The following is a 27,562-nucleotide window of genomic DNA, read 5'->3' on the forward strand; positions in this document are numbered from 1 at the left end:
AATTCTATAACCAATTCTACCGCAAGCTTTTGATGAGTCTTAGTAGTTGCTCTGTGGCTCTGAGTAACAAGCCTCGTGCACTAGTTGTGTTCAAAGAACCTACAGTAAAAACTGCACTAAAATGAATTCTGTTGTACAAATGTTAGACCCTGATACCAATCCAGCATAAGAAGTGTGATTCTTACTATCACAGGCAAACCAGTCAATCAGGCAATGCACCAACAGTGCAATACACTAACTTCAGCAACATTTGATTTCTAACATCCACAGACGTTAGGAAATACAGGATGGTTCAGAGGCAGGTACTAAGCCACAAAACAAAAAGGCCCACAGTGAAAAACAGCAGAGGTCACCAAAAGTGGAACAGGTTACCCAGAGTAGTTGTGAAGTCTCCACCTGTGGACATACTCAAAGCCTGACTGGACACAGTCCTGGGCAACCTGCTCCACAGGGCTGGACTAGATGATCTCTAGAGATCCTTTCCAACCTCAAGTACCCTGTCATTCTGTGACTGGATTTCTCAATTATCAGAGCTACACTGGCTTCATTGAATTGTAAATTAAACTGATATAGTTAAAACTGATCTAGAACGACAACTGGGTGTTCTCAAATCAATTTAAACTGCCGCTAATTTAGCTTGATGATGTAATGACCTATCTCAATTGCAATATGATTAAACCAAAACTGTGGAGAGCTAAGCACTTCTATTTTTGCTCAGTCTTGTTTTGAAAACCAGTCTGGTTATTCAAACAGCTGTAACTTGTCCTTACTTAAAGTTGCAAGACTGCAGGGGCAGAAGTTTATGCAGTGAGTGAAACAAGTATAGATTTCAGCACAGATACTCTCCATTTCTGCTCAAAGAAAAGGAAACTAACTGTGCCAATAATCCGTATTTTCTCTTACCAGACATCACTAAAAAGTGCAAGTACCTGTAATTAAAAGTATAAAGCTAATATTACGACAATCAGTTTGCTTTGACAAATACTTCTACAAAACATCACCAAGCAGTGAGCAAAACTAACTCTATTAAATAAAACAACAGCATCCCAGGACAAATACTCACACTTTTCTACACTGGCACTACCACCACTCACTGGTGCAGCCTCAAATGAAGTTCCCCGTACAGTAAACACTTTGATTGCTTCATCACACTGCACAGTACAAATAATATTTCCTAAAAAAAAAGTCACATTAAAAATTCAAATATTATCAGACATACTGTGCTTAAAAAAAACCAAATAAAATTAATATCAAAAACACATTAGCAGTTGTACTAGAATATGCAACATCCACAAAGGTATTTCCCAAAACAGCAATTTTAGATTACTAAAATGTAGCACTTAATAAATAGGAATTACAAATACTTTAATTTACATTTTAGCCCTATGTTTCTAAAGCATGAATACAAATCCCCTATTTTTAAAGGATACAAAGCATTCAAATAATCTCTTATGAATGAGCTTTTAAATTTCGGAAGGGATGAAAAAAACAACTTTGAAAATGCCATTCTTAAACATAAAGGATGTCTATAATTCAAAGTAGATCTTTTATCCTGTTGCATTAATTCATCAGGGCTGAAGACAATGAGGCCTCCCCAAGTATCTGCAGGACTCTGTTTCTCTCTATAATATAATACAATACTTCACACTGGAGGCTGCAGGGAACACTAAAAGAAAACATGCTGCAACATTTTTCTAAACAAACAATTCTTAAACAAAGTCCTCTTAAAACTGTGGATTACTGGGAAGCAACTTAGAAGTGCAGCACAAAACCACATTCCGGTACCATAACTGAAAATGTAATACCCTGCTGGTACATGTGGTACAATCTTTACAGTAAAATTAAGAAACACAAGCTAATGAGCTCATATCTAAAATAAAACACAGTGTTAGCCAAGCATTAGAGAAACAAGACTGAAAAAATAATTACAAATTAAATTAATTAAATATTATAAAGAATTTGTTCAATGTCTTCATAATTAGAAAAAATGTGGTATCTTAAATCAGAACGAATGCTAGTCCAGTTAAATAAAGCTGGACAATTAACTTTATGTTTTACGTTTTACAAAACCTGATCAGAAGGGCATTAACAAACACAGTACATGGAAAGGACATCACCAAATTCTGTTCCTTAAGGTGACAGACCTGGTTTGACATGCTCGTACTAAAGCCCTTGGAATTACTTGCTTTCTCACACAGGAAGCATTATGTCAATCCCCAGACTTCATTTTTTACGAATCACAGCAATTCAGATTGTAAAGTGAAAATTCCTATCCTGTTCCAAGGTTTTAACAATAGGATCATGCAGAAAAATTAGCAGTACTGGATCCTTCATTGGACAAATACCACACAACTTCTCTGATTACCCACCTGCATAGATAGTTCTCACAAAAGTATCTGGGGACTTAATTTCAATAATGTCAGAAACAGGGGCAACATCGAGTTTGCCAGCCACTCTGGGAATAAGATTCTAGAAGTTAGAGATGAAAAGTTAGCAAAATAAATGCTAAGTAAAATGTACATGGTCAGTAAAGGAACACTGCTGACCCAATTTTAACTTCATATAATGCTGTCTCTAAGACATATAGAACTAAGATTTTTGTAGGGCTACTCATGTAGCTTTAGCAGCCAAATAAAATCGCATTACTGTAATAACATTAGACATTTTATGAGACTTACTGTAAGTAAACCCTTAATTCAATATCTTAAATGAGGAGACTTATTTGCTTCAAATATTCTAAAACTGAATACAGATGCCACTTACTCAGAGAATTGACAATTATGGATTGCTGAGCTCTTGGCACTTCAAGTGAAGACAAAAGGTGCTTTTAGAAGTTAGATGCCAGAAATAATAGGAAAAAAACCCTGCACTCTTCCCTCCAAAGAAAAAAATATTTTTAAATTTAATATTAAAATATATATTCTCTTGCTCCAAAATTTACTCTAGAAAATTACTTAGCACCTCTAGGAGCGGGAAGAAGGATAAAAAGAGCAGCAGAAATGACAAAGAAATCAATGATAAGATGATTGCTTGCTTTTTGTCTGCCTCCTAATCTGGTACTAGAAAAAAGGGCCCAGTTCTGAAATCTTTACTCACATGAAGCACTCGAAAATGGCAATGTAAGCTTTAAAGCAAAAGCCACTAACTTTTACTATGACACTGCAGTTAAAAAAAAAATTTAAAAAAAATTTTAAAACCTAAGGCTTGAGGTACATAAAGATTTCTCTCAGCAAAAATACAAGCATATGGATTGATATTGATTGGAAGTGAAAGTAGTCAGATGGAAGGCCGATGTCATTATTCGCCCTACATTGGCAAGATTTCTGAAGGATCCTTTTTCTCTAATTTAGCTGCACCACAATGTTGCTCAGATTCTTGGTACTGAGGCTCTCCATGTACTTATAAACACATTCCTTAAAAAAACAAGTTTTGAAAAATTGTATTTTCATTAAAAACCATCTTGGCTGGGACTTAGATCTGTGTTATTTATATATGTTTACAGACATTTCAATGTACAAGACTTATATCACAGACGCAAATCCCACCCAAAAAAAAAGTTTGCTTCCAATAAGTCTGCATGCTTTCATTTCAACATGCAAGTAACAGATTTTTCATCTCGATTTGCTGTGCTTTTCCATACAATTTTCATGCTTTCAGATCACTTAATCTGGTTTGCCTTATTGTACATTGCGCCTTGTGTCCATAGGACTGGCTGGTTACCACAGAATATTTATTCTACACTATTTTTTTCACATCAGCCCATAAAAGAACTCAAACATGAATCATGAAATCTAACTAATGACCTCTTAAGCAAACTACTGTAACATTGTTTGCAAACACAAAACTGTCCATGGATGATGTCTCTCAAGCCTTTGATTTGTACTCTTATATACAGTTGTGTCTGTCTCTTTTCTACAAGAACTTTCTGATGCACTTTGATCTACTTACCTTCCCAAAGGCAGATGCTCCAGCACAAATGTGGGTGTAATTAAATTTTTTATGAGTTTCCACAATCAAGGGAGTCAACTCCTCTGAGAATAAAAATATATTGCTCAGAATTTACAACTGTCTTATTTTCAATCATAAATACACAAATAAATTTCTTTTGTCAATAGGTAAGAACAACTCTCACCTGCTAGAAATCCCTTGTACACATCATGCTGAGCCACGAGAACTTTTGCAACACCCTGCACTTTGCTGAGTTCTGATGCTACCTATGATTACAAGTGAATTATTATTAGCTTGTGTTATAACAGGCACCACAACAAGGGAGCCCCCACTGCAAATAGCTCACAGCCTACAGATTAGCTAAAACCAGAACCAAAAGTACATTGATTTCAAAATTGGAACAAACCTGAATGGAATAAAATGCACATCTTCTGACTCACAGCATAGTGCCTTATGGGATAATGAAAATGAATTTGTGAATAAGAAACTACAAAGCAAATCGAACTTAGGAAAACTTGCCTCCTGCATGCAGGCCTCCACACTGATTCCAGCATTTCTTACAGCAGCCGATAACAATCATGCTTGAGGATTACTGCTCAGTATTCCAATATAATCATCAAGAAACCAATCCTATTTTCTTTTAGGTCAGTCAATATCTACCACACAAACAAATATAAATGTACAATGCTGTTATGATCTTTGTCAAAATTCTAGGAGCAACCCTTTGTTTGCATCTGACTTTTTGCCCACTGATGCGATGTATATTTTCAATTTATATTTATGCTTTTTTTTCCTTTAAATTGGCACAAGTGAAGTTTAAATGATAAAAGGGTTACTACAGATCAGAGAGAAGCGGACTGACAGCGAGGTCTGGAGACCACATGCATCGTCCGAGAACCAGCACAGTTTTACTGAGTTTGATGAGTATCAGTTTACCCTCAAAAATTAACAAAAGGAAAAAATGAAAAACTCCCTAATAGCTGCTGCAGAATATGTTTGAGTAACTGGCTCTTAAACAAAATCTCCAAACCTTCACTTTTTATAAATGCTTTTTCCCACCATGACATACAGTCTCCACATATTTAGTATTAAAACAAAAAAAACCATTCACAATCATTTTTCTACTATGCAAGTGTGTAGAATAGGAAAAATTAAAGACACACATATTAGGCAATTTTTTTTTCTTTTTAATTTTCTTGATTTAGATAAATCTTTGCTTCATCTCCACCTTGAATAGCTACTGAGGTTTCTTCACCTATTTGTAAATAAGCTGCTCTATGTACGCGTTCTTCATGAGATACTATGTGTTGCTTTCAAAGTAACAGCTCATAAACAGTGTGTAAATATTAGGCATCGTTTTTTGTACTTCTACTGCTCACACAAGACAAATCATGCAGGAATAAAAATGCCACTAATGTACTAACTACATTATCTCTAGATTTTGCACATTCAAATTACACTGAAAATACACAGCTAACATACAAGGAACTTTTTTCATACATGAGCTGTGTCAAGAAGTCAAGAAGCACTAATTTCAGAGTTTTAGGTTGCAAACACACTCTATACAACTAGCGATTGGTTAGTAAAAGCAACTTGCTCAAAAGCCCAATTTGTCACTGTTGTTTCACTTCTGCTGGTTTCCATTTAAACAAGCACAAGCTTCTTTCCAAATTCTTAGCACTGCAATATTTGTCATTTAAACTTCACAGAGAAGTATCTTGTTTTAAAAGTTAATTGTCCTTTAGTCCTATAAAAATTTGCTTGCTCAAGCATGTAACAACTGTTATTGATACTGTCCCTTGTGAAATGAAATCTATATCCGTATTTTCTCTTGAGAAGAGAAGCAGTTCCAAGTGCAGGACTTTTCTGGCAGATTAGCAATTCCTGGCACTGTTTCTCCTCACTACGGATTATTTTTCAGGCTGCCCAAGATGCTGCCAAGTATTGTTTCACTGCATTCTTCATTTCATTGGTATGAAAATAGCATTTCCTACCTTATCACAGCTGGTACCAGCTACCAAACAAGAAACTTCCCCTCCCAGGCGCTTTGCTGCAGTGATGGTATTGAGTGTAATGGGCGTGAGAGACTCATTGTTGTGTTCTGCAACGACCAAGGTACTCTGAAACCTCCGGAGCACTGACACCTGGAAAGAAAGGGAGACACAGAGGAGTTGGAAACTTAGCATTTAAGTAAAAAACTGTTCCTTTGAGCATCCAAGGCTTTACAGAAATTCATCAATTATACAAATCGTAAAACACTGCTGTCAAACAAAACAGGCTAATTCTAGATAATTTTTATAAAGTAAAAAGAATACATAGGGTGATACAAAAAAGAAAAGACATAAACCCGCTTGACTTCAACTTGTCTATAACATGCTGTGTTTAAACTAAAACTCCAGGAAAATACTGAACAAAATTAAGAAAAATGTTTTAACACATTACATTCCAGCTCAGTTGATCAACTTAATCAAGTACCTTAAAGAGTGAGGATTAGACAAGCAAGAGTAAGACACAAGGAAATCAACAGTTGCAAATATTTACTTGGTTTTCTAGGGTGGTTCTCTGGCAGTGTTTTATTATAAGTTTTAAACAAAATCTAGCTACAGAACTCACTTTTATATTTAGATATGTATAGAGGCAAAATTTTATGCAGCGGCTGGACGACAATTAAGCAGCAGGGGCTCACAGCCTGCAAACACACTAGTAGAAATCTTTATAGGCATCAGGTTAATTTTTCCCTCTTTTCCTTTAAAACATTTGAGCACTTAGTCTCCCACCACAATTTAATGGTCCTCAAATAATAATTTTGACCAATTCACCATCCATACATAAACTTGAACTTCTAAAACAAAAACGAAAGAAACAAAAAAGATAGGAAAAAAAAAAAAAGGCAAAAAACTGCCCTGAAACCAAACCAAAATATTCTAAACTCTGAGACTTTCCTCTCTAATATTCAGGTGAAGGTGTGAAAAGCATTATTCCTCCAAGACTAATACTACAGTAAGGAAAACATGTGGGATGGGAACAGGAATATTGTCCCTCAAGTGTTTATTTACCCTACATAAAGCCTAACTGAAGACTTGAGTTACGATCAGTGTAGGATAGAATACATGGAAAATCAAATAAATTCATTAATATAACCAAGGAACAAATAGTAACATAAAGCTGAAGACACACAGCCAAACACTACTTTTTTAAACATACATTCCAACCCCATCTTCCCTCATGCCAAACATGCACTTACCTACAACTTCAAATAAAAAAAGCTTCAGAAAATACAAGAGGCTAAAATTTGCATCTGGACTTCAACCTCACAAAGCCTACCAACATACTGAATTTCAAACAGAGAAAGCAAATCCCAAGGACTTCCCTGAAGCTAATCACAGTGCACAAATACAAATACAAAGATAAGGTTTTGCAGAATCTGGATCATAATTTGACCTTTTGATTAAAACAGTATGGATTCTTGTAAAAGTGCTCTGCATTTAATCTCTTATGCTTAAGGATACTTGCTGTGATTAAGCATTCTAAGCTCCTTTAAAACTAATTGCCAGTAACAAAATATTTATTGCCAATATAGATCAGACACTGTATTTTTGATTATGTTTCATACATCATTTGCAATAAAAGTTATGAAATTTTAGTCACCATTTGAAGAATAAGTCCATGCCTTTGTGGCAAAAAGCCCACTTCTTCAATGATTTACAGTTGTGTCACAGGGTAAAGTGAACCATGCTCCTAGAAAATCCTCAAGTTTTCAAGTTTCCAAAGGGAGACACATGCATTTTAAACACACACTTATTTCTGCCTATATTATCATTTTTTTCCCCTAAATAAGCACTGCACCACCACCATCATTCTGTCAAACCATTCTAAAATAAACTGAGAAATAATTGGTTTTTAGCCAAAATGAATAAGAGCAATGGATGTTGCTTGAGCAGACTGGCTATCACAACATTAATTAGGTATTATTTCTAAACTGATAATCTGACATTTTATATTTGTGGGAATATACACAATATGCACACCAGAAGGTCACTTTATGGATGACATTTGTGAACATAAAGACAAGACCAGATTCAAAAGAAACTTAAAGCCACATTATATATTATGGGTAAAAATCTAGATGACAAAAGAGATTTCTATGTGAGTCTGAATTAACATACTAAGACACATTAAATATTTTTTTCAATCAACAAAACCAAACCAAACTGGCTTTTGTTTGTTATAATAAAGAATCTGCAGTAAAACCAGAGGGCAATTCATCCAGTCACATGGTTCTGAAAACTAAGAACCTGCAATGAGTCAATGATCAGGACAGGTAGTTATTTTGAAGAAATTACTGTCCAGCTGCACATGTGGGAGAACAGCCCATTACTTCACTGACATCATTTCTGCACTTGGGCAGGATGTCTACTTTGAAGCTTAAATAAAATAGGAAGGTGGAGAATAAACCTAACCAGCTGGCAGCAAGGGAAGAAAGCACAAGAAGTAAGATACACAGATCAATCAAACTATTGAAAACTATGCCTTAAGAAGGAACAGCACTCACCGCTTGTGCCACAGAAGGTTCCTGGTGAAAACCAAGCTCTGGAAAATCAGGCTACTCACAGAAATCACCTCCAGATAAACATCCCACCAACTTGAGCAACTGAGTAGCTTCTACAGCATGGCAACAAATAATGACATGCCAGCAACAGAGAACTGGGAAGTTTATTTTCCTCAGGTTTAGGTACAAATCACAGCTAGACACCTATGTTTCCTCTACAGCAGAAACATCTGCACTTCCTCTATAGTGGAAACTCTGGACAGTGACTCAAGTTTATACCAAAATTAACATTTGTGAATGAAAACCACCCAGAATTTCCCCTTCTCTCCCCAGTATTTACTGTACAGCAAACTTGGCCTCTGACTTCCAGATGTCTAAAAGTTGCTAAGATTAACTCAGATGTACAGTACTGATCAATTAAGCCACTTGCAAAATAGCCATGGATTCACTGAATTGATTGTCTCAAGTTTCCCCAAAGCACCATTTTACTCCCCACTGAGAAACTCATCAGTATTTTCCAACCAGAGCACAAAAAATTTAAGTACAATATCTGGATTTCTAGGCTTCAGACAAAATAATGGATATTGATCACTGCTACTGTTCCAGCAAAACATTAGCAATCTGGACACATCCCGTACACGTGCACAGGTAAAGCCAACACCACACCCATCCAAGGCACCCACTGAATTTGCACAGGTGATCTGGTCTTCACACAAAGCCACTGCAAACTGAGCATCTGTTGGTCTTTCAGCACACAGACAGGTCACCTGAACAGCACACATGCCCAGCACCTCTTAAATACAGATTTGCTGTTTATATGCTAAAAAACATATGTATCAAGAGCTGGAAAATCCCAGAGGGAAGTGTCATAAATCTTTGCTTGCTGCTGGATGAGATTGGTGTGCAGCATCCATGGCCTCTGCTGGCAATAGGGGTGGCTAACTGCCTGTAGCCTGCTCCAAGGACACTCATAAATAACACCAGAATTAGGAAATCAGCTCTAACACATGTGGCAGGCACAGGAACACAAGATGGGTCAGCTAAAAAGTCATTCCAAAAAATGCAAGAGATGCAGCAGATGAATTCTACATGGCCCCATGCTCCAAACATGCATCAATAAGAAACAGGGTGCTAGAAACTTCACCTGGGAAAATAAATTTTGTCTCCCTTTAGAGAAGCCACTGGAAGTTACAGGAGCTAAACCAAAACAAGACATTCACAAGGCAGAACATCAAACAACTGGACCTACAAAGGTATATCTAGAGCTGCTTTTCTTAGCTGTAAAAGCAAACTGGCCAGAAACTAAAATTTTAAAACTGCTTTGTAGGAATTCTGTATGTCATGGAGAACCATTAACACTGGGCAAAGTTCCCAAGAAAGAACTCTAGGAACTAGGAACTGGGGTATTGCTAAAGATAAGATTAAGATTCCTAAACAACAAAGCAATGCCTAATTCTAGTAAGAGACAGTCTTGTAGCTGCAAAACTTTTAAACTAAATAAATGAATTTGGTAAACTCAGGGAGAGAAGGGAACTCTAGCAGTAAAGCATATACTTTTGGAATCTCTCTAAAGACTTGGCTACGAAAGAGGTCTAAGAGACAGCTCTATAACTCCAGGAAACACTGATTAGAAAAACAACACAAAAGGCACCTGAATTAAAAAGGAGCTATAATTGCAGCAAAGAACAGCAATAAAAAAAATAAAACCACTTTACAAAAAGGATTTTGCAATCATAATAAAGACTTAACATTACAAAGGGATTGAAGCAGCAAGAGAAAGATGTAATACACAATAAACTTCCAAACACACTCCTTGCATACCATTAATAAAAATCAACAACGCTATTTTGAAATACAGACAACACTGTCTGTACTTCAATGCAGTGAGCTCCCTAAATGGCTTATTCCCACCTCTGCACCAACTTTTTGTGCACTTCCATTCTCATTTCTCCTTAGTACTCCCATCTTTAAGCTATGCAAAAGTCCAACTTTCCTTCCTCTTCATACTTTACAGGTTTCTCCCATCCTGTTTTCTCCTAGACTCCACTCCCTCTTCAACTATGAGTGTCAGCAGGGTTAAACTTTGCACTTTCTAAAAAGTGAAACAAACTGTGAGTTTGTTTCACTTCTCTCACAGACTACATTGTTGCACATACGTTGAAGATGCACACAATGTTTTACCGGCTTTATTTTATAAAGTTACAAGTTTCGATGTGTATGGCTGAAAACCAAGGAGCTGAACTCACATATCCGGACCACGAAACTGAATTGTGCACAGAGCATGAGTAAAGTACTATTTACTTAGCAGTACCATATGATTCAGAGATCATTAAGACCTTTGCTCTACAAAGGCTGAAGCCTAAAAACAACTGAGACGTGTCCATGATTACAAGTCACAATTTTCTGATTAATTCAATCACGTCTGACCTCATCTACCTTTCCTCCTCTTTTAAGAGATTCTCATCACCTGAAACCATGTAGTATATGCATAACTACTACGTTAGAGCTGTACTGAACTGCAATACCTGTAAAAGCCCTGGAGAGCTCAAAAAGAAACTTGCGAGATACAAAGTTGTTTACAAGGGCTATTTATACACAGTTCTAGTGGTGGGAGTATTTCCTGGTGCATAGTAAGATATCGAGCAGATATTCGGGGACATCTCATCAATCATCTACTCCAATTAACCTTGAGCTCACCTAGACCTTGGTAACACAACCACAATGACACACCAAGCAGCAAATGGCCTCCAAAAGCCCAGCACTCCTCCCAGCTGAGCACTATGAAGGTCAAATTAGAGAAGCAACAGGTGTTTTGCATTAGCCTCATCCACAGGTTGTGATAACTAAGGCAATCACATTTCTGACTGAGAAACGCTGGATTAACTTGCCAATACCCCAGAAAGCGTCTCCTTGAGCCACAAATATTTTTCTATTGTTCTTAAGAGTTTGCAGTAACGAACTTTAGAAGTCTTCTCCACCTGTTGCTCAGCTTGTCCTGCTCAAGGGTGGATGCGAGCGAGCACTCCCAGAAGTTCAGCACTTCCCTATGCCTACGTTAGCTTTCCACACGGGACAACAGTCCCCAACTCCTGCCTACTGTGACCGCTGGAAGGGGCTTCTGGAACATCCCGTGTCCACTCGAAAACTTTATTTTTAACAGAGTGGGAGAGAAGTCCAGCGGAGGAGTCCGACCCCGGCGGAGCGGGGCGCTCGCCCCTCAGAGATCCCCTGGACCACCGCTGCCGGGCAAGAGGAGCTCGGCCCCGCGCCCCTCCCCGCGTCCCCTTCGCCCCACTGGGTGGGGCCCGCACGGCCGGGGCGGCGGGAAGGCCCCGGTCGGTGCGCACCACGCGGCCCGAGGGCGCTGCCGGAGGGCTCGCCCCGCACTCACCGCCCGCCGCAGCCGCTGCGCCACCGCCGCCCGCAACATGGTTCCGCCGGCCCGCACCGCACCGCGCCGCTCTCGCGAGAGCACGGCCAGCCCCGCCCCGCTGCCCCATTGGACCGACCGCCGGGCCAATGGGCGGCAGCGGCGGCGCGGGCGGAGAGGAGAGTGCGGAGTGTCCGTGTTCCGCGCCCGCAGACTCCGCACCGCCTGCCGAACCTCGCACGGCCGGCTGTCCTCCCCTCTCTGCTCGGCTGCTCTCCCCTGCTCTGCCCGCTGACGTACGGCCCGGCTGTCTCTCCGAGCGGCTCGCTGCGGCTGCATTCCCCTTCAGCGCTGGCTGTGTCCCTCGGCCTGCTGTCCCCCCGCACCATTGTCCCCGTGCACAGCCGGCTGTGACCCCCTGCACCGCCCGCTGTCCCCTCGCACAGCCGCCTAGCCCCCCGCTCCGCTGTTCCCCCGAACAGCCGGCTCTGCCCCCCCGCCCGGCTGGCTGTATCCGCCCGCCCCCTACGCTCGGGGCCGTACCGGTGGGCAAGAGCGAAGTTGCTGCTGCCGTAGGGGGCCCGCCCAGCTCCCGCGGAGCACCTCGAGGGGAGCGGACTCCGCCCAGCCCAAACTGACCAGGTACCAGCGCCAGCCTCCTCCGGCCGCCTTTGCCCGGTTCCCCTGCAGTGCTTCTGCAAAGGGTTAAAGCCTTTAAAGAGAAGAAAACAACAGAAAGCCGAGTTATGCCTTCAAATGCCGGTGCTCCTTGCCAGATCCTATCCTAAGCCAGTGAAAATGTGCCTTGCAAAGAGAAAGAAGGGAAAAGTCTTAATTTGCGGCTGTGGAGCCAAGAGCAGCCTGGGAGACTATGGCCCCCGCCTGTGGCTGCCCATGAGCTGCCAAATTCCCCCCGGTAACACTCCCCACACCACGAGATGCAACAAGAGCAGAAGAGATAATGTAGGCATGGAGTGCATGGCACACTGGAAAGGCCAGATAGCACGGTGCTTCCAAAATGTCGCACCCCACCAGTTGTCCAAACCACACCGAAGCTTCAAAAACCAGTCAGGTATCACCAGCCCTGGATGGCATCCTGTCACCAGGACAGATTTCTGGCTGCCTCACTCACATCCCTGTGCTTGGCCCCAGGCAACATTAAGCAATAGCTCATGAGCTCTGAGTAATTTATAGATCTATTTTATTATTATTATTCTGATTTCCCAGAACCAAGGCAAGACATCTTGTGCCTGCCCCTATCATGGCACTAGGGTGCCCCAGGGACCAGAATGAGACTTGCTGTTTTTCCATACCTCCAGATTTTTTTCTGGGTGGCAAGGAGAGTGATTTTTTTAAAAATGAAGCAAAATATTTCAGGCCAAATTCACTGCTAAAATGTGTGCTGTGGCTCTCTGAAAACCTGATGTCCTGGAGAAGCTGGCAGGAGCTGTCATACTGGACCAACTAGTCCTGCCAGCCCAGGAGCCCCAAGCACACATGGATTTGGGACACTCCAGAATGGAACTCCCATCCCAGAAATTACAAGATGAGCCATGAATGGAGTTTCTTCCTTCCCATCCTGAAGTGGTTTAGAGGGGAAAAAAAATCAAACACAACCCCCCCTGAGCAATTATGGCCATTGGACTGTTCCTCCAAGAATCAGCGATGATCTGCAGCATGTCAGTGATTCGTTCTGCATTACTAAGTTGCTCCATAGGAAAGCAAAAGGCAGATTGATCAAAAAGGCTCTTCGACTTTGCCACAGTCTTGGCACAGGATAACCTCTAAAATTTATTCTGTCACATGATTTTCACATCAGATGCCAAAAAGTGCTGCTTTACAGCAAAAGCTAACCAGGTCCAGCAACTCAAGCATCTAAATGGACAATTGACTTCATCTCAAATCTCAAATGTCTCTAGAATAGAAGAAAAGCAGCTGTCCTGTATATTACAGCTTCCTGGCCCCCCAGCACTACCTTAACTCCTCAAGCCCAAAAGGAGAGCTGTGAAGGGAAGAGCTAAAGGAGGTGGCAAACCTCCTTCAGGGCCTGTGCCTGATTATACGGATTAAAGTAGCTCCAGGGCTGCTCTGACTTCTGCCTGGTCTGGCTCCACCCTTCAGTCCCCAAAAAAGGAAGAAAATGAGTGTTTGGAGCTGCTTGTGCATCACCTGATCTCTGCAAATGACCATGTGAAAAAAACCCGCTTGTTTATATGAAGATGAGGGGGAAAATGGTTTTGCAGAAGCCACAGTACCCTGAGAGGAGTTTAAAAAGAGGATAAATATTTGATGTGGCTCTTTATCACCAGTTTGAATGATGGTTAAGGTGCAGTGTAACTCTTCAGAGATGTGGTGTTTTATACAGTATAGAGATCCCTACCTGCACCCTAGGTAATCCAACAAAAGCAACAACAAAGGCAAAAAAAGGGTGCAGAATAAGAACATCCTTGGCATCCTTAATTTGCCCATTATGTCTTTTTAATTGGGGTGTTTTATTCATTAAAAGCATGGCATGTAATTTCATAATCCTATTTTAGGCTCCAAAACTAAGCTTCCAACCTGTACATCTCATGCAGATGAAATCTTTACAACAAATGTACATCTAAAAATTCCAAGTCACAAAAATAAACAAAGTGATCTCATTCAAGTTTGGGCTTTACTACCTCACACTAAAACAAAAGTGAGCTACTATCAAAATTAACTATTTGCATCATAGCCAAGAATAAATTGATCATTTCACTGTGTATCTGGCTTCATAGCACACATATCATATTTTCATGAGCAGAGTGACATTGCCCCTCTTTAGGTCAGATTTTGAGGTGTAGTATCACCAATTCAGAGACATGACAGGCTTTTTATTATATTTTCTGTTTATAATTTTGATTAAAATACTCAGCAACACTTCAGATGCACAAATCCTTATTGAAACTGGCTTGATGCGGATTACAGCCTGAAACACAAAGGAAGTCTTTATCACTTATGGCCAGTGTTTTAGGAGCTTATAACTGTAATCAGGTAGGGATTATATCAGCATGATCCATACAAGCTGAACAGTGGCAAAAAGCTTTTTTCTATTTGACCTTCCCATGACAATAATAAAAATGGTAAAACATACAACAAACAGGTGCCACTGAAGGTAGGGTTACTGTTCACTGCAGGCAGAAGTTACGACTTCGTATTTTGAAAGAAAAAGTAGTCATTAATTAGTGGAAGCAGATCTTTGTATGGTGCATTGTTATCCAGGATTATTTCATTAGGATCTGCTGACCCAGTTTCTGCATTGGAAAGAGAATTACATTTTTTCACACTATTGGGATTGGGGGAAAGAAAAAGTAATAACATAGATTATTCAAACTTTTAAAAATATGTTTGCAGACAAGGACAGGTACCTGTATTGGTATCTCTACAGAAGCCAAATGAAACAAGGACCATAAAAAATATGTAATCATGTCTTCCCTAGAATCGGATTTTGGTTCTCCTGAAATACATAATTCCTAATTAAAACATATGGAATCCAGCTAATACAGCCTCATGACTAAGGGATTTAGTGAAGAGCAGGAATTTTTTTTATCACTGCTATGATGGTCCTCTCTGTCACAGGTCATCCTTAGCTTACTCCTCCTTCCATCACCCTGGGGATAGCTGACTCAGATAAATTAAAAGAGCTTCATTTGGGAAGCTTCCCCAACACACGAAAGGATTCGCCTCCTAATCTGTCAAAATCCAATAACGTTAAAACAACTGCAACCTGCTTACAGCTCAGCAGGACCCTCAAACCAATGGGCAGGACCCACAGCCCAGCACTGGACCAGTCTAAAACCCACCTTGGAAGCAGCACCAGAAGAGATGTCTGCTGCTGAAATATTTTATGCCCGAGTGCTGTGAGGTCACAGGTGGCTCAGCCACCCCAGGATGTTGCCAGTTCCCCTGCGCTCACCCCTTGCCCACAGCCATGAATTGTACAAAAGGAGGGATGTGCTCTCTGCCCCTCATCTCACTCATCTCAACACGTCTGCCATTGGAGGTCCTTTATAATAGAACACCACCACAGGTGTGCTCAGTGCTCTGCTCAGATCACCTTACAACCACTCACCTTCATGACTCAGAGCAGCAGCTGGTCTTTCATGAGGCTTTACAGAAGCCTTTGGAAGGAGATGATGCCACAAGCCTGCTTACAAAGTGGAGGACAGAGGAAAGAGCTCCCCCTAAGCCACCCCATAGCAGGGACAACCCTTCTAATACTGAGCCTACAAAACCACCAGAGAAAGGTATTTTCTCTTTTTTATAAACTACTCTCTCTTGCTAATAATTTCCATGTGGCAGTCCAGTAACAAGGAAGTCTGGGAGTAACATCATATCACATTTGCTGCATATTCCTAAAGAACAAGATCACCTGAGGAGTTCAAGAAACTCCTTCTACCAAGCACACAGGCAAAACGGGACCCTTATAACCTCATGAAAGCAAAGGCTCAGGTTACCTTGAAAGGCAATTTGTCCTGCCCAGGAGTGATGGTGGTTTGTGTGGAGGACAAGGGAAACAATGCTGGTGAAAAGAGGTCTGCTCCCCTCCCAGTGCAGACACCTGGATGGGGTTTTGTGACCTGCCACCCTTCTTCTGCATGCAGCTCGCCTTGTTGCTAATGGCAGATGTGTGTAAAATCTTCTGACAGGTTGTACCAGCATTATTTTTTAAAGAGGTAGGTGGGTTTTTTGCCCATTACACTGCTGGAAAGGAATCCAGATGCCACTGTATTCCTGCTCACACCAGCCCAAGCCATTCCTGCAGCAGCAGGGACAGTCACTCCAGGGGAACAGCTCTTTCCATGCCCCTAAGGACTTTTCAGGGAAAGTTGCTTTTTCCTTTTTTCTTTCTGTTTCAGGTCAGTCAATAGCGCTTTTGTGTAAGCACAGCAGCAGCAGTAGGCTTTGTTTTCAGTGTTTTGGAACCTGCTTGATTTTTAATATTTTTATTGCAGAGCCCATTAGGGAGGAGCACGTTCTGGTGAAGTTACCTGCTGCTTACAGCACCTGGTGACAAAGGCTAATGCACCTCCTGCTTGCCCTGTCACAATGTCTGAGATGAAGTCTACAAAGCCTGCAATTTACCCATTGGCTTTAATCCTGCAGATAATGGCATAACGAGATCCAGTGTCTGGGGGTTGAACCTAAACTATACCCTCAGTTGTCCATTCCAGTGAAAGTAGTCAACAAGCAGGATATGAGAGCGAGGCAGCCTCTCCTGCACTGGCAGGCAACACCAAGACCAGATGCATCTCTGGGAGACATGTCTGAGGTCAACCATAAATTAACAGGCTCACTGTGAGGGAAAAAATAATAATTCTGGATCCAATTGCATGGTCTGGTATGAAGGAGGCCAGAGGAGATGGGCCAATAAGTCTTTTCTGAACTCATGAACTTTCTGAATCCTTCTTATCCGGAGGGGAAAAATGGCAAGGGCTCCCTTTGCCATGTTACCATGGCTGATTCTTAATCACTAGCAGGGCTGGCAGTAGCTCTTGTGCAACACCACTTTCCCCAGCGCTGGGCCCTGTTCCCCTGCAATGCTCCCAACCCCTGCTGGTCTCAGAAGAATTGAGCCCAAAGCTCCACATAGCAATTCAAATGCATCACCAGACATTAGGCCACCGGGTTAACCACTGTTTAATTTCGTCACATTTGTTTGTGAGTTATGTACGTGCCTTTCTTTTGTCAACATCTCCTTTTAGAAAGGATATTGATTTTGTTTTCAAAGGCTTTCGAAAATAAAATGAATGACTACATTCTAAGGAAGAGTCATTTTCTCAACAGCTGTAAATAATTTATTGTTCGCAACCCACCCAGATCAAAAGATACTTCATCAACTGATGTGGCAAAATCTGGTGCAAGCTGCATTTCCATTATCTCAGATCCAATTAACCATTTGGAGCAGACTAAAACATAACTAGATCAATCCAGAATCAGATTAATATCCAATCCATAATCACATTAATCACAATCTGTCCATAATTAGCCATCAGATAATCCCATTGGACAGGAGGTGACATGCAGTATCCCATTATCTCATTAATTAACTATTTTTGGTATCAGACATTGTGCCCAAACACGAGGAAATGTTTTTTTAAAGGAAGAATGGATAGGGAATTCTCCTTTTGCTACATCCACCCCATTGAAGCTCCCAGTATCTCAGTGTTGGAGTTTTACAACCTTTCTTTGTTTTGGCATATTCTACTAGAACCAAGAGCCGGTTTTTTGAGACACATCATCTTTTTAATAAAATATGACTATCTTAGGAAGATGGATAAATAAAACATTTGTTTCATGTGAACAAGTTTGTGAAAGAAAGAAAATTCTTCATCAAAGGTTTTGATGGTAACATGATAACAATAGCCTTGCAATGCTAAATCTTACTGCAGATGGTTCCTGTCCTTTTTTGTAATGTAAGTGAAATTGTGTTCCATCTGTTTTAATTTTATAATGGACTTAATCCATGGTTGGCTCTGAAAGAATCAGCATTTACTGCCTTTGCAATCTGCTGCAAACAAAAAAAATAGTTACTGTTTCCCCCTTCTAGAGGGAACTTGTATTTCTATTTGGGAGCAAACCCCAGAGTTGCTCTGTAGAGAACAGAAAGTACCATTAGCCGGCCTCACCCTGTGGCCAGGCAGCCCCTGCCAGCTCTCGCACCAAACCCAACCGGAATTGCCCCAAAAGAGATTGGAATCTCTGGACAGTGGGTGGAGGAGAGCAAGGAGTAATCAGCGTAGCAGGAGAGATTGCATTTGGTTTTGACTAGCAAATGTGTCCAGCAGTTCCAAGTTACCTGCATGCAGTCTTCCAGAGGTGCCTCCTGGACTGAATTATTCCACGATTTTATGATGTGCTTTCCCTTACCCTCCCTCAGATGAACCAACAATGAACCTGTTTGCTAAACACGTGGTATTGAGTTGGTTCAATGCCTCATGGCATGCCTCATTACCCGTAGTCATTTTAAAACTTTTTGTACATCACATAGAGGAGGTGCAGGGCTTTCAACATTTGCCTGGCAAGTAATTTTTTGGGCTTTTCTACTAAACTGCCTGTGCAGCACTGCCTACTCTGTTCCTTCCTGCCTGGTTGTGAAGCAAGTCCAGTCCAACCATACCTGCCTGGTGTCAGCACATTGCTCTGTACAGATACAGGTGTGACTGCAGCACAGCTTTGCATAGGTTTGGGAAAGTTTGGCTGGCTCAGCTGTAACTTTTCTAATTCCTAAACTGATGGGAGGTTTGGGAGAGCAGAAAGGATCCTGCCCTCGAGTGGGAAAAGGGTGATGCAACACAGAGCATCCCTGCCAAGCTGCTGTATTCTTAGATATGTCTCATTCTCCTATCACTCTGACATTTTTGCATTTTGTTGTTAACACATGCAGATACTGACTCATCCAGGACTCTCTGAATTGTGGCTCAGGCTGAAGTCACCCTTCTGTATCCTCTTTTCTGCCAGGTCCCCAGGCATGGACCTGTGCTGCCCCAAAGCAGTGCTGTGGAGGTTCCCATCACCTATCCCTCGGGGTCACCCCCGTTTGAAGAACCAAACAAACTTTTCCAATTGCCTTCCTACCTCTCATCCCCCACCCAGCTCTGCCACTGGCAAGCGAGCCACTCTAGCGGCAGGGAGCAGTCAGACCACAGCCCCCAGCCGGCGCCACACAGGCAGGGAACACGTGGGCTCACCCTGCCCTGAGGATGTCACTGCTACACCGCACCTCTGCACCTTCGTACATGCCGGGGCAGGCAGGGATACCGAAATCCCTTGGTGACATGCGTCCCTGCTGAAGTGGGTACTTCAAATGCCATCCATCCTCCTTTTCCCCGGAGCTATTGTACAAATTTAAAGGTTTGCTTTCAACATTTGGGGTCCTCAAAGGGGGAGCAGAGGCTCTGGTCAGGCTTGGAAAGCGGGTCAAATAGTGAATCACCTTATCCAAAGGGTCCTCTCCCCCTCCCCAGCTTCTGGGTTTTCATACCTGCAGGGTGCCTGACTCGAACAAAAGACAAGTGCTTCAGCTGGAAAAACCATCCCGCCTTCCTCCTCTGAGAAAAATGAGCGCAGTCTGCCCATCCTGAGCCAACATCTAAAGTCACCATGTCCTTCCCAAGCCATACAGGTTGGCAAATGCCTGTCAAATTCCATGGGTAAAATTAAAAAGGTGGTTGCATGGAAGAGAAGGACAGGACCAAAGCCCCAAGACAGCGGTAATCTCAATTCCAGCATGTAGAAGCTTTCCCGGACCTTATGAGGTACTCATGCTGCTGTGCTGCAAAGTCTTTGCGAATTTAAAACTGAGTCAAAGGCCACTAAAGTGCTCTCCCTGTTTTTCTGCTACTGCACGGGAACCCCATGGAGACCGGGGGGAAAGAGGGAAGAAAAAAGAACAGAAGGCATAAAAAAGCAACGAAGAGGTTCAGCTGCGGGAACAGCACGGAATCAGGTGCATGAAAATGTGGTAAAATACTATTTTTCTCCGCTATTTTCAACTCGTCACGGGGGTGCTGCCCAGAACGGCCGCCCCGACGATGCCATGGGTTCTGTTCGGGTCCGTTGGGGCGGCTCTCCCGCACACGGGCCTCAGCAGGGAACTGCTCCGCGGGCGCGCAGCGTCGCGCCGGCGTCCGCCGCGCAGCCCCTTCCCGTCTGCCGCGGAGATGCTCCTCTGCGCAGCGCCGGGACTGTGCCGCCGCGCACACCCGAGGGCACCTGCCAGCGGCACGCCGAAACGCGGGGAAAAGAACAACGAAATAAAATGCAAAGGAGAAGAGAAAGAGAAGGAAGAGGGAAATAAAAGGAGAAAATAATAGGCGAACTAAAAGTCAAGGAGAATAACACGGAAAACAGAGGAGGAAAAACAACTAAAATGAATCTCCTCCTCGGGCTGTCGATGCCGCCGTTCCCTGCGCGCAGAGGGCCGAAGCGCACCGCGGCGGGCGGGCCGAGGGTCCCGCGGCCGCCCGGGGCGAAGGGCGCGGAAGAGCTTTCCGGCGGCGCACGCGGCCGCGCGCCCCGTCCGTGCCGGCGTCGTGCGGCTCCGGGCCGGGTCCCGCGGGGCGTGCGCCCCGCTCCGCGCCCGCCGCGCGCCCATTGTTCGGCACCGCCAATCCGCGGGCTCTCCCCGCGGCCGCCAATCGCCTCCGGGGGCCGCGCGGTGAGGTCAGAGCCGCCCCCCCGCCCGCGGCCGCTGCGCGCTGACATCACGGCGCGGCCCGGCGGGGCGGGCCCGGGGGGGCGGGCGCGGCCCCGCCCCGCGCCGCGCGGGTAGTGGTGGAGCGGCGGCTCCGCATCCCGCATCGCGCATCGCTGCCGGTGCGCAGGGGGCCGCCCGCATGGTGGACATCCTCCTCCCGCGGCCGCTCCCGGGCGTCATGGGGGAGCCCTCCAAGAGTAAGTGCGCGCAGCGCAGCGGAACGCGGGGCCGGGGCGGGCGGGCGTGGGACTCTGCGGATCGAGCTCCGCGCCGCCTCTGCCGTCGGGTGGATTGGCGGACCGCGGGCGCGCTGACAGCGCTGGGAAGGGCTGCGGCTCCACGGCCAGCGCGGGCGGCTGCGGGCTCGGCCCGTGGCAACTCCGGTGCCGCTATTCTCGTTCGTGCCTAGAGCTTCCCGGCCCCGTGGCAACTCCGGTGCCGCTATTCCCGTTCGTGCCTAGCGCTTCCCGGCCCCGCTGCCCCATTCCTTACCGAATGCATGTCCCTTTCGGCTGTCCGCGCTGCTGAGCTCATTTCTTTCGGCTGTTTCCATTTCTTTCTCTGCTTCCTTCTGCTTTTCCTTCCTTTCCTTCTTTCTCTTGTTCTCTGCCCGTTTTACCGTTTTTCTTTATCTATTTCGTGTTTCAGTTTGTCTTTTTTTTTTCTTTTTAATTTCTCTTTCCGGTTTTTTTAAAATTTCTTTTTCTTTCTGTTCTTCTTTGGTTTGGTTTTATTTTTCTTTCTGTCTCTTTGATTTCATGTCTCTTACTGTTTTCATTTGTCCATGCTCCCATTTTAACCGTCTCTGGGTTTTTGCTGCTTTTATTTCTCATTCTGTCATTCTGTTTTAATTTCTTTTCCCTTCTTTCTTTCCTTCCTTCTTTCTTTGTTTCTTTCCTTATTTCTTTCAAGTTTTCCTCAGCCGTTGTTTTATTGTTTTTGTGTTTCTGCTTTTATTTTCCTTTTCCGAAATTCTACTTTTACGTCTCTGTCTTTCTGCATTTATTTGCATTGATCAAGTTCCTGTCTTTTTTTCTTTTCCTGGCAGTATTAATTTGTTTCCTTTCGTGTTTCCATCCCTTCTGTCCGTGTGTCCGTCTTCATTTCTCTTTCTTCCTATTTTGGGAAAAAAGACCCAAACAAAACAGAATAAGAAAAAAAGGATAAAGTGTAAAAAAGAAAAAGTGCCTTTCCCTAATTGTTGGCCTCTGCTCTGGTATACCGCTGGCCCTGACCGTACTCCGCTCGCTCCCGGCAGGGCGGCCGGGGCTGGCCCTGTGCGCGGGCTGCGGGGGCCGCATCCAGGACCCCTTTCTGCTGCGGGTGTCGCCGGATCTGGAATGGCACGTCGCCTGCCTCAAGTGCGCCGAGTGCGGGCAGCCCCTGGACGAGACCTGCACATGCTTCCTGCGCGACGGCAAGGCCTACTGCAAGCGAGATTACAGCAGGTGACCCCGAATGCGCCAACGCTCGTTAAAAAAAATAACCCAGACCCGAAAAAGCACAAAAGCCCCTTAAGCCCCCCGAATTTCCCCCAACGAAAACCCGACTCTCGCTGCTGCCCGCCCCGCGGCACCGCCTGGAGCCGCCCCGACGGTGCGGCCGCGGGCCCTGACGGCGCGTCGCGTCCCGCAGGCTCTTCGGCATCAAGTGCGCCCAGTGCCGGGCGGCGTTCAGCAGCAGCGACCTGGTGATGCGCGCCCGCGACTACGTCTACCACCTGGAGTGCTTTCCGCTGCGCCGCCTGCGGCCGCCAGCTCCTGCCCGGCGACCAGTTCTGCCTGCGGGAGCGCGACTTGCTCTGCCGCGCGACCACGGGCCGCCCCCCGACGGCGCCGCCGCCCGCGGACCGCGCAGCCCCGCGCTGCCGCCGGCAGCCGCCGCGCACCTCGCAGGTACCGGCTCTCCGTCGGGGCGGGCGGCGGGGCGGGGGGAGTGTCCGGGGGCTGCGGCGGGCGAGCGGGCGACGGCGCTGACGGTGCGCGCCCTCCCCGCCCGTCGCAGAGCCGGTGCCCGGGCGGCCGCCCGCCCCGCGGCCGCCGGCGCACAAGGCGGCCGAGAAGACCACCCGCGTGCGGACGGTGCTGAACGAGAAGCAGCTACACACGCTGCGGACCTGCTATGCCGCCAACCCGCGCCCCGACGCCCTGATGAAGGAGCAGCTTGTGGAAATGACGGGGCTCAGTCCCCGCGTCATCCGCGTCTGGTTCCAGAACAAGCGCTGCAAGGACAAGAAAAAATCCATCCTCATGAAGCAGCTCCAGCAGCAGCAGCACAGCGACAAGACGGTGAGCGTCCGCCCTTCCCGCCGGGGAGGGAGATGTGGGTGGGGGGCTCGGGCCCGCGGGCTCGGGCGGCAGTCGCGCTGAATCCCCGTATGCCCGCAGAGCCTGCAGGGCCTCACCGGGACGCCGCTGGTGGCCGGCAGCCCCATCCGCCACGAGAGCGCCGTGCAGGGCAGTGCCGTGGAGGTCCAGACCTACCAGCCGCCCTGGAAGGCGCTCAGCGAGTTCGCCCTGCAGAGCGACCTGGAGCAGCCCGCCGCCTTCCAGCAGCTGGTGAGCCGCGCCGGGCCGTCCGTCGGGCCTCAGGGAGGCGGGCAGATCCCGGCCCGCCGGGTCCGGGAGCTGCGGGAGGGGAACGGGGCAGGGGGCAACCGTGCCGGACCCTCACCACCGCTGCTCCCCCAGGTCTCCTTCTCCGAGTCCGGCTCCTTGGGCACCTCCTCCGGCAGCGACGTGACCTCGCTGTCCTTCCCAGCTCCCCGACACCCCAACAGCATGGTGCCCAGTCCGGCCGAGACGTGAGGCGGCCCGTCCGCCCGCCGCCGCGGGGACTCCGCATGCCTGCGCTCCCTGCATGAGACACCCGGCCCCGGGCCGCTCCCAGAGGCGCGGACAAACGCCTTTGTTTTTTAATTATTCTTATTTAAAAACAAACAAAAAATATGTTACTGACGGCCAAAAAAAGCACCGGGATCCTCGCTGCCTTCACCAGACCGGAGAGAGAGCCCCCGCCCTGGTTATTTCGTTGGTTTGGGTTTTTTCCCTGCGGATTTCGATGTTTCTTTTCCCCAAAGAAACGCGGATTTCCCCGCCGGAACCCGGCACGGTGACAGGCTGCCTCGCCCTCCGCTTGCGCTGGGGACGGTTTTTCTTCCCTTTTTGAAAGGGAAAAATAAATTTAAAGAAAACCTACAAAAGGGGGAGAAAGTCCTCCGGCGTGCGGCCGCGGAGCCGGCCTGGACCTTCCTCCGCGGAGCCGAGCCGTCCATCCTCATCTCACACCGATGCCTCTCCCGGGCCGTGGCGCCCGGCCCCGCACGATCGCTGGAAAAACGGGACACGGAAACGAGACTTTTTAGCGGGGAAACCAGTACTAATAATGTTAAGTTATCAATGGACGAAGGACGGATTGTTTGCGCCTTTAACGATCAAAAGTAAGTTATTGTTATTTATTGTCAGAGTCAGCGGTTGAATAGTGGGATTAAATATTTTGGACTTAATAAAAAAAAAAACGCAAAAATGAAAACAAAAATGGATTTAAACGAAAAGAAACAAAAAACCCCTAAAAAAAGTCGAGGGAGGGCGGCGAAGGGGTATCCCGGGCTCGGAGGGGTGCGGCCGCCCGCATCGGGAGCGGAACAGAGCGGGTCGGGACGGGCACGGCCCCGGCTTCTCTCGCACGGCCTCTCCGCAACGCGCTAATCGGCTTTCAGAACCGGGGCCGCTTATTTATAGCCGGGGAGGCGGAGCGCAGGTTTCCCTTTCGGAGTAGCCCCCAGGCTCGCCCGGGTCGTGCCCGCACCTGCCGCGGTGCGGGCCTGGCTCGCCTCCTCCCTGAGGGGTGGCGGGGGCTCCCCCGGGGCGGCGGAGCGAGGGAGCCCTCCTCTCCCGCGTGTCCATCCCTCCGACCAGACCCAGGCGGCGACTCCTTATCTGCCTCTGGCATCACCTGTGAGCGCGGCGGGGCCGCTCCAGCTCCCCGTGCCCTCCCTCTCACCCGTGCGGGACTGTTCAGGACCAGCTCCCCGCAGTATCGCAGGCCCGGGCAAGCTCAAGCCACGGCGAACCGCGCCCCAGTCCCCATCCCCGGGCACCCGGGGAGCGGGGGGAGAGCCGAGCCCTGCCGGAGCCCTCCGGGGCGCAGGGGATGTGCAGCGCGGCGTCGGTGCGGCTCCCCCACCCCGAGGGGCTGGGGAGGGCGTGTGCAGGGACCAGGCTCCCAGGCGAGCTGCCGTCGGGGGGCACGGAGCGGCCCGGCCTGCGGGGCCGCCTCAGCCCGGGGCTGCTCTGCACCGCCGGGACGGGCAATTTCCCGGCTGGGGACAGGTGATCATGGGGATCCTGCCGCCCCTCCCAGCCCCGCCGCGAGGCCCCTGCGTTTACCTGGCTCCGTCCGGGTCAGGACGTCCGGGCTCCGCGCGTTCTTCCCGGTCCTCGCCTCAGGACCGCCGACGCCTCAGGCCCGGGCCGGGCCGGGCAGCTATGTGCGGCGCGGGGGCCGCGGCCCGGGGCCGCCAAGACGGGGCTGTCCCGGTGCCGATCGCGGTCCCGGTCCCTGCTCCGGCACCGGTCGCGGTCTCTGCCCGGGTCGTGGTCCCGGTGCCCACGGGCCGGGATCGGCGGCGGCCCCGCCGCAGCGCAGGGCCCGGGGTGTCGCGCGCCCCCTCACCGCCCCCGCGCGCGCTCGCGGCTCAGCTGCGCGCCGCGGAACCTCCACCGCTCAGAGAACATCGTGAGGCTTAAACAAGCCTCGCTCAAGTCTAACCGAGACGTTAAAAATGCATGAGGTCTAAAAAATCCGTATTAGGTGACGTATCCTCAATCACCCAAAAATTATAAGCAAACTTTCCCCAGGGCCAGATCTGACGAATTACCTTGATTTGATTCTGATTGACTCTTGATTAACGAAAAAAGACATCTTATGAGTCTTTTTTCCCCCTCTAAGCCGTGTTGTTTATGGTAATTCAAACACACTGACAATTATAATGCGGAAGTCAGACAAGACAGAATAAGTTATTTTATTACAAGATATATAGAACATATTTTCTCTATTTGCAACCTTATTTCAGCAGTTCTGCAGTGCAAGTCCCACCACAGGGCAGAAAACACCAAAATCATGACATTGGATACATGAACGAAATAAACTCAAATTATCAAAATTACAAAACAGAACTTGGAAATATCTACAGTACTTAGGATATAAATAGTGCAAATTATATATCTACAGCATAAGTATTTAGAGTATCAAAAACGTTTCGGAACTGCGTTTTAAAGAAGGTAGTCAGCAGGAACTGGTCAGTGTGATGATGTTAGGGATTTAAAAACTAAATACAACTCTTATTTTTTCAAGAAGAACTGTCGAGCTTCTTCCCAGGACTGCCGGGGGAATCTGTTGGACAGTTCAAGATAATCTTGAGAACTGAAAAATTTTTCTGTTGAAGACAGAACATAAAATTACCAAGTTATTCCCTCTTAAGATAAGATGGCAATAAAACAAGAATAATGAATGTGCAGCCAATTTGAGATACTTTAAGACATTTACTCCCCTCCCCCATCAAAATCTTCTCAAACCATGGGGTGACACTTCTGCAGAGCTCAGGACATCTACGCTTGGCTTTAAGAATGGGGGCAGAGGCTCTGATGAGCAAAGGCTTCCATTTTTAAGCTGATCAGGCTCTCTGCCTATGCAGAGGAACACTATACATCTTTATACACTTTATGTTCTTGGACCCACCGGGGACTAGCTCAGCCTCGTTCAACTCTGGGCAGCCTCAGCAGCGTTTTCTGCTCAGCAGTTTTTTTTCTCCACAAAGGGCTGCAGAAGAGTTGTGCTCCCAACTCCCCAGAGCTCACAGCACGAGTACAAATGCAGCTTTCACTCCTAAGAGTGTGCAGTGACGTGGACAGATTTCACTGCGCGCATGTTTGAGGGTCTGACCCTCCATGCAGCACCCAACTGTTTGTGCTTTCAGGTTTTATTCCCGTCAGTATTATTATTCCCATTTGTTTTTGGGAACACTATCCTTCACATTCAAGTGATATAACGGATAAAATAATCCTGCTTACACTGTTATTAAGTCAACTTTTTTTGCAACTGGGGAATGTTTAGGAATCACACTCATATGTCACCACACCTTTGTTTAAAAGTTCATCCAGTGTGAATAGTGAAAATAAAAAGCAAGTTTTCTGCCTGGATTTTAGATGTTTCTTGAGCAGATTCTCATGCAAACACAATCCTGGAAAGTTTGTGCTGCATGACGCTGCTTCAGACTGAGATGTCTAATGTTGACAGTAAAAATCTCTATCAAGTTACCTTAATTTTATAATTTATTTTTAAACAAAAAGTTCATGCTTTAGACCTAGAATCACTCAACTCCTGGCAAACGTTGAGCAAAATGGTGGAGGATTTCTACTTGTTATGAGGGAGAAGTGACTGAGTGTCACATTTTATGCACGATACGGCTACTCAA

At 46.1% G+C, this 27,562-nt stretch overlaps 3 protein-coding genes across 5 annotated transcripts in view; 1 reads left to right on the forward strand and 2 right to left on the reverse strand.

The window, feature by feature from the left end:
• The window catches only part of ETFA (electron transfer flavoprotein subunit alpha), a 39,245-nt gene extending 17,609 nt beyond the window's left edge, over positions 1 to 21,636 (reverse strand). The window contains exons 1-6 of one of the 2 annotated variants that reach the window (XM_039557831.1): positions 21,580 to 21,636; positions 5,943 to 6,092; positions 4,133 to 4,214; positions 3,949 to 4,031; positions 2,370 to 2,469; positions 1,064 to 1,174 (exon numbers count right to left, since the gene is read on the reverse strand). In XM_039557831.1, coding sequence (XP_039413765.1) covers positions 1,064 to 1,174; positions 2,370 to 2,469; positions 3,949 to 4,031; positions 4,133 to 4,214; positions 5,943 to 6,092; positions 21,580 to 21,621 — 568 coding nt within the window. In that variant the 5' untranslated portion in view covers positions 21,622 to 21,636. Of the gene's footprint in view, positions 1 to 1,063; positions 1,175 to 2,369; positions 2,470 to 3,948; positions 4,032 to 4,132; positions 4,215 to 5,942; positions 6,093 to 11,888; positions 11,960 to 21,579 lie in introns of those variants that run through there. The other variant, XM_039557832.1, reaches the window with a different exon arrangement.
• Positions 21,153 to 24,601, forward strand: ISL2 (ISL LIM homeobox 2). The gene is given in 8 exon segments (XM_039557836.1): positions 21,153 to 21,284; positions 22,346 to 22,535; positions 22,723 to 22,816; positions 22,818 to 22,893; positions 22,896 to 22,982; positions 23,092 to 23,375; positions 23,475 to 23,645; positions 23,778 to 24,601. Coding segments are annotated over 8 exon segments (1,077 nt in total). The 5' UTR covers positions 21,153 to 21,226; the 3' UTR covers positions 23,895 to 24,601.
• A 1,477-nt stretch (positions 24,602 to 26,078) lies between these two features.
• The window catches only part of SCAPER (S-phase cyclin A associated protein in the ER), a 136,389-nt gene continuing 134,905 nt past the window's right edge, over positions 26,079 to 27,562 (reverse strand). For both annotated transcript variants that reach the window (XM_039557826.1, XM_039557828.1), the window contains exon 32: positions 26,079 to 26,524. In XM_039557826.1, the coding sequence (XP_039413760.1) occupies positions 26,430 to 26,524 (95 nt within the window). In that variant the 3' untranslated portion in view covers positions 26,079 to 26,429. The remainder of the gene's footprint in view (positions 26,525 to 27,562) is intronic.

Source organism: Corvus cornix, chromosome 10, assembly GCF_000738735.6.
Source record: "Corvus cornix cornix isolate S_Up_H32 chromosome 10, ASM73873v5, whole genome shotgun sequence".
Lineage (NCBI taxonomy): Eukaryota > Metazoa > Chordata > Aves > Passeriformes > Corvidae > Corvus > Corvus cornix.